This window comes from Canis lupus, chromosome 14 (genome assembly GCF_011100685.1).
Source record: "Canis lupus familiaris isolate Mischka breed German Shepherd chromosome 14, alternate assembly UU_Cfam_GSD_1.0, whole genome shotgun sequence".
NCBI classification, from domain to species: domain Eukaryota; kingdom Metazoa; phylum Chordata; class Mammalia; order Carnivora; family Canidae; genus Canis; species Canis lupus.
The window spans coordinates 26,372,698-26,384,785 of record NC_049235.1 but is presented as its reverse complement, the minus strand read 5'-3'; the positions used below and the strand labels follow the sequence as shown (position 1 = coordinate 26,384,785).

At 35.7% G+C, this 12,088-nt stretch overlaps 1 protein-coding gene across 4 annotated transcripts in view; it reads left to right on the top strand.

The window, feature by feature from the left end:
• Positions 1-12,088, top strand: part of THSD7A (thrombospondin type 1 domain containing 7A) — a 428,410-nt gene that overhangs the window by 347,515 nt on the left and 68,807 nt on the right. For all 4 annotated transcript variants that reach the window (XM_038556951.1, XM_038556952.1, XM_038556950.1 and 1 more), the window contains 2 exons: positions 1,940-2,072; positions 3,564-3,667. In XM_038556951.1, the coding sequence (XP_038412879.1) occupies positions 1,940-2,072; positions 3,564-3,667 (237 nt within the window). The remainder of the gene's footprint in view (positions 1-1,939; positions 2,073-3,563; positions 3,668-12,088) is intronic.

Sequence of the window (12,088 nt, the reverse complement as noted above, 5' to 3'; positions counted from 1 at the left end):
GACGCACACCTCCTTCCTTCTCCCAATGCCAAACAGATGATTAGAATGGTTATTTAGCTCATATACTCTTTTAAAAAGGATGAAAGACGGATCATAATATTAAAAAAGAAAAATAATAGAAAGTATAAAAGAAGGATGAAATCAAGTAGTAAATGGAATTGGGGAGAGGAAGGGAAAAATTATCCTATCAAGTCAAAGTTAAGGTAAGCTCCTGCACTTGAGAAGAAAATTAGCCCTGAGATTCTAAAGAACGAAGCAAAAAATAGAAACCTGTAAGAGTTTTAACAGACTATCAAGGGAAACAAAATTTTCCTTGTTCTCAATTATTAGAGGAATTTGTCACCTGGATCTTAAAATAGGGGCCATTGGACAACATAATGATGGAAGCAGCATTAGCAATTTTATTAAAAGTCCCATTGCATTTCTTACATCTTTCCTAGATAAATGATATTTAATATGTAAAAGTTGCAGCTGGCATTCAAACTGCTATTTTACCTGTAGTATTCTAATTATTCACTGAAATTGTTAACATAATCACTAATGGGAATAATGGTAAAAAGTTGCATGTGGACCCTAGAATCTTAAATTGAGATAAGATATACAAGGTCATCTATTCCAATAGATCTCAAACGTGGCTGTTCATTCACAATTCCCTGGCAAGCTTTGTAAAAATCAGATTCCCAAATCCAGCTCCCAAAGATTCTGACCGATTTGTTTTTATTTTCAGTTTTTAAAGGAAATTCTTCTACATAGTCAGACATTTGGGAATCTTTAATCTGATTTCTGTGGAAATCTTCAGTTCACTTTGCTGGGAATCACTTGCCCAGACCATGTTGAGGGATGCCCCGACTTCATGAGGAAAGATATCCCTTATTAGGAAGTTTTAATTGTCAAATCACATTTTTCTACTGACACAATAACATTAAGAAAATTTCATTTAATTTTTTATTAAACATCCATTGTTAAGGACTGCTAACCCTTCTAAATTTTTCTTCTCCTGTCTCTGCATATCAAATATTTAATGATCTTGCAGAAAATGTAAATGCATTAAGGGAACTCTATTAAAATAATTCTTTAGGGAATTCTAATGTAATTAAAATTGTGTCATGTGGTCATTTGTCCTTAAAGGGTATATATTATAAATTGAAATATCTTTTATTAAAGTTGGCAAGTCTTATACATTGTCTCAAGTACTAAAATATTTAGACATCTTTATATGAGTAATACTGTCAAGTGGATATCTTCATTGAAGGTAAATCTTAATTATTTCCATTGTTTTTTAAAAAAATAATTTGGAGTTATTTATTTACAGTAATTGCTACTATGAATGCTTCTGTAAAAATTCTGCCTCTAAGAAGCCACTTTTGTTTCACTACTTACGGCCCTGATGTTTAGAATGTGACCTGAATTGAAGATCTTAGACTGTTTAACATGAATAATAAATGACTAGAATAATTTATGAGGTATGCATTTCAAATTAAGTGAATAACAAAGAAATAAAATTTCACATTAAAACATTGAATATAGTCTCCTAAGAAAGATTCATTAGAACTGTATGAGTCCCATGTGGTAAATAGGACTATGTGAAATGGCATAAAAATAAACCTAAGGTAAAGGAAAATAAATTAATTAGATCTGTCATATTTCTCCAGGGGAAAGAAATATACAAAGGAGCAATTACTTTGTAGCTGCACATTAGGAAGGCTAGTTGACTATGGAACTATTTTCTCTGTTCTTCACATTTTTGAATATAAATTGATTAGGTTCTCGGTATAAGGGTCTGGAGAATTTCGAAAGTGATTAGACTAGATGAGGCCCCTAATTCAGGGATGTCAAAGCACAGGTAGCTGGAAGCAATGTCATTTCTTCACGCCGGCTGGTATTTGAAGATTGTTTTAGCAGTGCAGAGTACAGCAGTTAAAACGCTGCCTCATTCCAGGGGACTCCGGAGTCAGAAAGCAGTCTCGGCACCGGGTCATCATTCAGCAGCCGGCCAACGGGGGCAGGGACTGCACGGACCCGCTCTACGAAGAGAAAGTCTGTGAGGCCCCTCAAGTGTGCCAAAGCTACAGGTAATGGAGTTAAAGAAAAATCACTGTAAGCCACGCACTGAGCAAATACTTCAAGACCATTTTCTTTCCGATGATGAGAAAAGAAAGCCAATGACTGTCCCGCAGGCTCAGCAGAGTTTGCAACTGTTTATGGCTGGATGTGCCAATTCTTGCCTCTTTAGGGGAGCTGTTCTGCTACCGAAATTATCTCCAGGGAGACAAATACTTGTGTAAATTTCCAGACTGTATCACTAGCTCCGGGGATTCGGGGAAACGTCTTATGTTGATTTTAAACTATAAGAAATTCAAAGAAGTAGTTAGCAATTATGAAACATATAAGCAATTCTTTTTCTGGGAGAGGAGTAGCCTAAGCCTTCCTCCCCTGGCTCCAAAGAGCACCTGTTCCTCATAAACGCTGGCATTCTGGTTCACAAAATGACATCTTTATTTCACTGATGCTAGTAAAATGTCTGTCCTGTTCATTTGTGGCCACGTCAAGGAAAATTCAGGTTATTCAGGCTCTACATCATCATCTTGATAATTATTAGGGAAATTTTTCCTTGTGACTATTAAAAGAAAGCACCTAATCGAAACTTGATGTGGTATATAATTGCCATCTGATGACAGATGACATATTATGGCAGTAACTGATGGTATGTGTGATCACAAAATACGATGAATCTGATGGTAAATTTGCCATCTTAATTTCTCTGTATTTAATTCTGATATGACAAACAGTATAATCGCATGTTTACCCTGAACAATGACAACTATCAGCCCCAAGCTAATTTATTTGGGAGATTTGTTTTTGTAAAATGTGTTGTAATTGCGATTTCTGAGTTACCCCTACACTGCTAACCAAAAGATACCATTCAGAAGGCTCATGACATGAATAGTTTCACAATTCTAATATAAAGTAAACAGGGCAGCTCCGGTGGCTCAGCGGTTTAGTGCTGCCTTTGGCCCAAGGCATGATCCTGGAGACCCAGGATTGAATCCCACGTCGGTCTCCCTGCATGGAGGCTGCTTCTCCCTCTGCCTGTGTCTCTGCCTCTGTGTGTGTGTGTGTATGTGTGTGTCTCTCATTAAATAAATAAAATCTTTTTTTAAAAACAGAATATAAAGTAAACATACCTTATTTAAATGGGATGCATCACTTCTAGTACTATCTGCTACATCTGATGGCAGTCCTAATCCAAGAAAAATGTAACAAGTATCAACTATACTTCAGGTTTTTTTTTTTTTAAGGCTAAATGCAGCTATAGATTTCATTTCTGTAGAAGTTGACAGTGATGAACTCTAGTCTCCACAGCCATAGAAAGTACTTGTATATTTAATGTTGCTTTTGACAATGTCTTGATAGAGGTCTAAATTACATTTAGATAGAACTAAGCATTGTGAAATAAATTCCCATTTGCTGTGCTCAAAGTCATGTTTCCATGCCACCGTATCTCTGTGATTTGCCTGGTATTTTTGCTTCCTCTCTATGAAACTTCTGTTCTTTTCTTGCAGGTGGAAGACCCACAAATGGCGCAGGTGCCAGTTGGTCCCTTGGAGCGTGCGACAGGACAGCCCTGGAGCACAGGAAGGCTGCGGACCCGGACGCCAGGCAAGAGGTGGGAGGCTCCCTTACACCCCTGATTTGCTTTACATTTACATTTACATTCTTCACTCACTTAACCACCAGCCTGATGAGTTTGTCACTTCGATGACATGCTTAGCAAACAGAGCAGCAGATATCTGTCTGCTACCACTCTTTCTACCTAACATGGCAACATGGAAGCTCATCCTTTTCAATCCTTTGTTCTTTGACAGGAGCCTATAAATACTGTGGTTGAATTTTTCCTTCATTCATATTTAGAAGTGAATCAAAGCAAGCTCTTTGAGAACCTTATGACTATATTGTACCCTGCAGCTTGTTTGGGATTTTTGGGTTACTTTTTGGATTGTGCTATTCCATTACAGTTTGCTTGCCACCCTAACAGTCAATAAGATCCTTATATCCTTGCCCATGTGAACTATATATGTATGTGCATATAATGTACCATAACTGGTTAACTTTCTGGAAATTCTCAGCAATAATATCCCTAGTGTTGTCATGGCTATGCCCAATTTTGTTCATATTCAGTGCTGATTTTTAAATGGCAGATTTATTTACTCAAAACCTGCCATATGTGGACTGCAATCTGTCTGCTCGACTAGATAACATGGAATCTTGCAAAAATGAGTGATGGAAACGTTTCCAACATTTACTGAGTAGTATGGTTATTTACTAGATATTGTGGATAATACATTCCAAGATTTGGAACAGGTTGTTTATACTTGTAACAAGTTCAGCCTTTAGAGAACATGATTGTTTTTACTTATATTGACTTTTAACATGTAGTTCCTGCTACATACTTAAAGTAGCTGAATACATAATTAAATACACAGCCTTTTTTTTAATGCATAAAAATGCATTTTGCCCCCTCATTTAGTAGCTATGTATATGATGATGATGCAAAAGTCTAAACACAGAATTCCAGTTTTTGTTTATTTTGATTCTTGACAGTGAAAAGGTTGCTTTCTTAATTTGAGAAAAATAATCTATGTTTTTGTAAAAATCTATTTTTATCTTATCCTTTTAGAGATCGTTATTTGAAACCTAAAATTTAGTTTATAAATAATATTAACTACCTAGTTGTTTTTAGAATTTTGTTTCATATGGTTAATTTTCCTTATTTATCCTTCATAAGCTATGGCTAAAACATAACTATCTCTTACAGTTAGAGAGACTTAGGTGTTTAGAATTGAAAATCATTTCAAACCATTCATTGAGAAGTTGAGTGATACAAGAACTTCTTATTCTACCTTGCTCATTCCTCCTGAGTCAAGCATATGGTTGCATACAATTCAGGCCCCACATAGAGTTTCTAATGAAACAGACTTGAAATTGAGAATCAGGAAACGTGGGTTTTAGTCTAGTTCTTTCACTAACACAGGGTGAGGCTTGCTCATCCCTTCAGCTTCCTGGGTCTCAGTTAATTTAAATGAAAAAAAAAAAAAAAGAGGGCTGGGCCAAATGATCTTTCAGGATTTTTCCAATTTTTGTATTCTATAATCTATGCACAGATAATACCCAGGGGACAAAGTGTGAAAATAAAGTTAGGTAAAACAAATGAAAGCCGTATTTTTATCAAATAGCATGGGAGGAAAAGCAGCACAAGTGTGAAACAGCTTCAGTTCCAAATTATTCCTTAACCACTGCACAACTGTGGTTCATTCATTTCCTCCCTCAGAGGCTGAGAACATAATGATCCCCACAGTGCTTTGTACATATTAAGTCTATCTTCAATGTTAATTCCTTCCCCCCTTCCTGTTAGATCATGGCCCCAGGGAATGTGCACAGAGGTCATAGTAGGCATAAAAGCAATAATATTAACATGGCCCTTTGGTTTTTGATGCATAATCTGCATAAAAACTGTTCTTTCTGTGATTACTGGCAATCATCTCATTTCCAAATCTAAAAACCTCTATTCATGCCTCCTCCTGGGTGTCTGCTTCCTAGTATCTAATACTGTGACCCACTCCCAGCAGGAAAAGGGGAGCTTCCTCTAGCTTCCTCAATGCTACTTTCTCCTGCCTTTCTGATTGTTCCATTCTTGGTTTCCTGTTACTGATACTTCTTCCTCTGCCTGTACTTAAATAATTTCTAATCTTGGCATACTTGTGAGACCACTTACATTATCTTGACAATCTTTTCTATTTTCCAGATCTCTGAAAGAGGAGGTCGCATTATAACAAATTATTTCTGCATAAATATATCAGAAGAACCCCTTTAATTTCCATCAGAAGACCCTTTAATTTCCATATGAAGATAGCCTTTTGCTTTGTTGCCTTGGTAGATTAAAGATTCTTTTCCTTAGAGCCTGTATTCCTACAGAAACATAAAATGAGGAAAATTAAGAATATAGAAATAGCTTTTGCTATTGGCAAAAAGCAGAAGTTTCTTCCCTTGAGGGTCATAGCTCTTTTCAGAACTCTGCATGATAGAGTCAGATTCTTACTATTTTCATCTTTATTCCTATCTGATCAGACTAAAATGCCAACTGGTACTGTTTTTCTGGTGATTAAAATAATTGTATGGTAAGTATTACCATCAATCAGCAAAGACTATAGAGAATCTACCCTCTGTCCTCTCCTATACATCAGACTTTCTAGTTCTAGTCACTCACTTGACTGCGACTGACTTTAGAAGACAGTGTAGAAAGCCATGAATGTCAGGAAAAGATGCATATGTTCAAGCCAGGGTGCCTTCGTTTGGTTAGGAAAATGAGATCACTGGTAACATCACCCAATAAGTAGGAGTTAAAGACTGAAATTGATCCATTGCAAAAGCAACCATTTGAAGCTAAAGCACTTAAGAAAGACCGAAAGGATAGGCTGGACTTAACTTCTACCATAACATTAGAATAAGTAGAAAGGAGGGAAAAAAGATCAATTATGTAAGCTAAGTATTTGGAGAAAGAAAAACAAAAACATTAAAAGTATTCACAGAAAATTGGTAGGTCAAAGCTCCAAAAATGTGAGCTAGAGCCTGGGGTGATTTTGTAAAAGGCTATAAATGTCAGGACCAGTATTTTAGGCCTCGTTCAATAAGTGGTAGGAGCAAGGACCTGATGAAAGTACTGTTTTATCTGTCAGCATGTAGAGAATAAACTAGGAAGATAAGACGTGTGAATCTGGATGCCAGCTAGCACAGGGTTATAGCAATGTGAGGCTGAGTAATAGGGGCTCAGATTGGAACTACAGTAGTGGGAATTGGCAAAAATAAGTGAATTTTTAACATACAAGTAGAGAAAAATAACATCAAGACTTAGTGGCAAACTATAGATGATGAGATTGAAATAAGTGAGTCAAAGATGATCATATGGTTCTTGACTCTAATATGTTCTTGAGAATAGTTGTAATATTGGTGAAAATTCTTAGGTCTGAAAGAACTAATTTTAGAAATTATATTTTATAGATTGTACATAAGAGATGATGGCAGGAGAGCAAACTGGAAATATCTAAGTATGCATTGAAATGTAGAAATGTCACTATAGAGAAAGCTTCGGACAGCAGATAGAAATTTGGGTAGCATTTCCATAAAAGGATTTAATGAAGCCATAGGAGAAGCTAAGATCTCTACAATATATGGTGCGTAGGAGAAAAGGTGGTTATTGTATTTTCCCATTAATAAGTCTCTTTTTTCTCTAACCAGTATGCATTTGTATACTCTTTAAGCATTTTTTTTTTTTTTTACATAGAGAATTTTAATGGTATCAGCTTTAAATTACTATTTTCTTGCTTAGGTTGGAAATGACATGCTATGAACTAAAATATGAGATTGCTAACTTTATCAGTCTATGATTCTAAAAATAAAAGTGAAAAAGAAAATAAATAAAGATAAAAGTGTTTATCACATGGTTTGTATCAAACTATTGATCTAGATCAGCTGACAGCTAACAGAGTAGCCTGTGTACCCAATCTAACCCACAGCCTGAGCATTTTTTGTCTTTGTTGTTGTTGCTGTGTTTTTTTTGTTTGTTTGTTTGTTTTGTTTTGTTTTTTTCATCTAAAGGTTGATTGGAACACAGCTGTACCAATTTCTTTACCTATGGCCTAAGGCTGTCTCCAAGATAATGAGGCATATGACTCAGAGCCAAAATATTTACTATCTATCTAGCCCTTTACAGAAAAAGGTTGCTGACCTCTGATCTAAACTCAAGCCAGGTAATCAATGATAGAGTCACAACTTCTGAATAGTCATTACTCAGTAGGATCAGAGAACCACTGAAGTTTATCTGATCACTTGGGAAGAAGTTTTTCCATTCATCCTTAAAGGAACTACTTTAGGGGCACCTGAGTGTCTCAGTGGTTGAGTGCCTGCCTTCAACTCAGGTCATGATCCCGGGGCCCGGGGATCAAGTCCCATGTCGGGCTCCCCACAGGGAGCCTGCTTCTCCTTCTGCCTATGTCTCTGCCTCTCTCTGTGTGTCTCTCATGAATAAATAAATAAAATCTTTAAAAAAAATAAAGGAACTACTTAAGTTATAAGAGCAGTGGACTTTAAACACTGTCACAGTAGTAAAATGCACACATTTAGAATGAAATTGCAGCATTCTTTGGTGGGGGGATGAGAAATAAAACTTTGACTGTAAAACTTTATTAGTAAATTTTTTTTTTAAAGAATAAAAGGTAAAACCAGATAATATATAGGATCTGGAAGACACGTGATAAGACCTCATAATTCCCCTGTCTAGAAGCTGATAAATCATATCCAAGACATTAAGAGTTAATTTACTAGGTATGAATAGAATGGAAAGAATGTGTGTGTCTTATATAGTATGCACGACTCAGCAGCAGACTTACAGGGTCACCTATTATTTTGGTCAGATTTTCTCAAATGACTTGAACTTTGCACAGTAGAAGAAACTCTGAATTCTCTTTTACTAGCTTACTAGCCAACCGTCCTAGGTCTCCTCTTTTCCAGTCACCTACACCTATTTTTACCAACCGTTAACAACAAAGTGGCTGTTATGGGCAGACTTTCATTTTTGCTATTAGTAGCATAATTGTTCTAATTGTAGGAATTATCTGTGTGGATACCCTGGAAAGGATTTGGGAAGCAATTATGTTCCCAGAGTCTCTTTAACAAGTGATTGTAACTGCTTACCATTCCAGCATGGACACTCACTCTAAAGCAAATTAGTGAGAATCAGCCTTACTCAAACATGAGTTAGAATGACACAGATGGGAGAATATAGGAAGATTCTACTCCAGTCAAGTAAATGCAGTCTTGACCAAGTCTACCTTCTCTGTATTTCAGAACTATGTGAAAATGCTTTCAGAACTATTATATCAGAACATAAAGTGCTTTGAGAGAAAATTGATATGCTCTGAAAATTGAAACATGTTTATTTATGATCCAATCCCATTACATTTTAAAGGAAAAATGAAATAATGGTGAAGGGAAATTTTGTATCGAGCATTCCCAGAACACATAATTTTTGCCCAATCTTCTCTAAATTGAATTAGCTACTCTGCTATAAACAGGATATTTTCCTTAAGTTTATCAAGTGTATCTATAAAAACATTAGAAATCCTCTATAAAATAAGTGCTTAAAACTTTGTGTTGATAACTTTATCAGTCTCCTTAGGCTCCTATAATAAAACACTATAGACTAGGTGTTTAAGCATAGGAATTTATATCTCACAGTCTGGAGGCTGGAAAATCCAAATCATGCTGCTGGCCAATTCCAGTTCTGGTAAGATCTCTCTTTCTAACTTGCGGATGGTTGTTTTCTTGCTATGTCTTCACATGTTGGAGAGAAGAAGAGAGCAAGCTAGCTCTCTGGTCTCTCCTTCCAAGGGCACTAACCTCATCATAAGGACCCCATCCTCATGACTTCCTCTATGCCCATTCACTTCCCAAACACTACATCTCCAAATTCTATCATATTGGAGAATTCAACATATGAATTTCCAGGGACACAGTCCATAGCAATAATGAAGGACCAGTGTCTTAAAATAAAATTCCTATTCCACTGTACACAGCCATTGATACTAGCTCACTCAGAAAGCTATAAAAACAGGTTAACACCAGTCCCTAAAAGCCAGTTCAAACTTCCTGAATATCATTCAGTACTATTCATTCTTGCATAAAACAAATATTTATTGAATACATGCCACATGTTGCCTGTTGCCTACATGGTAGTGGGCCCAGACTGTTGAGAGAATAAAAAGTATGTAATAAATAGTTTTCACTTATTTCCTATAGCAGGTAATATACTATGAGTATACATGATCCAGGTTTCAAGCATATTAGTAATACATTGGTAATGTATTTACACAATAACCACTAGAGACTTCAGAAAAGATAAAAAGAAGTAACCACAGATAAGGCATAGTGACAGAGGAAATGACTTTTAAATCTAAGATAACAAAAACAAAAAGGCACAAAATAAAATCTTTATGCATGGGGAACAGTGCATTGAGTAGTTTGCCTTTCACTCCATATGAGTGAGTTGGAAGCAAAGGGCTGCTCTGAGGAGGATTTGAATACTGGGGTGGGAGTGGGCACTAGGAGAGGCAGAGAGGGAGAAGGAGTACTGTTCTGATAGGAAATTAGACATAGGGAGGGGCTTGAGCCAGATTTTCACTATTAAGAATGGTACGGTCCAAGAAATTTTATGTAATGGTATAAGAAAAGAAGAGGGACGCCTGGGTGGCTCAGTGGTTTAGCACCTGCCTTTGGCCCAGGGCGTGATCCTGGAGTCCTGGGATCAAGTCCCACATTGGGCTCTCTGCATGGAGCCTGCTTCTCCCTCTGCCTGTGTCTGCCTCTCTCTCTCTCTCTCTTTCTCCCTGTCTCTCATAAATAAATAAATAAATAAATAAATAAATAAATAAATAATAAATAAATAAATAAATAAATAAATAAATAAATAAATAAATAAATCTTTAAGAAAAGAAGAAAAGGAAAGAAAGGAAGGAAGGAGAAAGACCTATTTTAAAGAAGGATTTGACCAGATTTGGCAACTTTAAAACTGAAATCATTCTTAAATGTTATTGGGAAATTTTAGAGGGCCTTTCAAATAGGCATCTTCCCTATAATATTGTCAATAAGATAAATGAAAATAACATAAAATTATGTTCACATTCCGTTTAATTTGTGAGTGAAGAGACAGCTTATATTTGCTTCATACTATTTGAGTCACTTGTATATAAACTTTTAATAGAACGCTAACTTCTACTGTCTTTTCTCTCTACTCACATGTCTACAGTGTGGATGGCATTTAGAAAGCTAACTTATGGCATATAAGTCAGTGACTATATCATCAAAACCTAGCCATAATAGCTATAGCTAGACTTAACCATTAGAGATCTATTTGAAATTAAATACATGGTTCACAAAAATGACAGTTTTGGACAATTTACCTATTTTTTTCTCTATGTCTGTCCTAAAGGGGTAATGTGTACCACTGCTACTTAAAATGTTTATGTATTGTTCCAGTGTTTATTACCTTATGACACATTTATACCAAGGGTATGATATAAATGTATCATAGGTTAGATGTTGAGTTTCATAAACTAACTTCAGATTTGCCTATGTTCAAACTTCTTGTTGATCTTCGTGCCATCTCCTGCCATGTGTGCTTCCTGAGAATTAGATGGATATATGGTTAATAATTCCCAGGGTCACCCTGGCTATCCTAATCCCCCATCCCTTCTATATCCTTGCCTACCAAAGAATGTCCGTTTTAATGTTGACCTGTCACTAAGATCTGGTATCAGTCTCTTTATGTCAAAGCCAGTGTAATTCAGATATATTCTCAAATAGACCAAAAAAAAAAAAAAGAAAGAAAGAAAAGAAAAGAGAAAAGAAAAGAAAAGAAAAGAAAGAAAAGAAAAGAAAAAGAAAAGAAAAAAAAAGAGAGAAAGAAAAGAAAAGAAAAGAAAAGAAAAGAAAAGAAAAGAAAAGAAAAGAAAAGAAAGAAAAGAAAAAAAGAAAAGAAAAGAAAAGGAAAGGAAAGAAAGAAAGAAAAGAAAGAAAAAAGACCCTTTAATAATATGCTTCATATGGCAGGGACCTTCCTGGTCCCAGAAGTATTCAGCCTGCATCATCTGTTGATTGAAAAGTTTGTAAAAGGAAAGTCAAGGGGGAAAAGGAAGTTCTAATTCTCCCTGTACCAGAATTAAATCTAAATGATGTGGAATGTATTTAACTATAATTTATGCAGTTATTTTTTTATGAGTAAATATGCTTAAATCTTGTGCTTAAATTAAGTGGCTTATTCTACATTGATGCCCTTGGCATCAGTCCTCTACTTAAAGTCTGGCCAACTTTGTTGTTTTTTTAAAAATTACATTTTAGAGGCACTAATCAAGATTTGGCCCAGAATATCTGGGTTGATTTATCTCAGGAATTCACATGAATGTGTTGATTTTCAGAGATTGTTATGCAATGAGGAAAAAAAAAAAGAATGAAAATGCAAAAAGAACAAGGTAAGAAA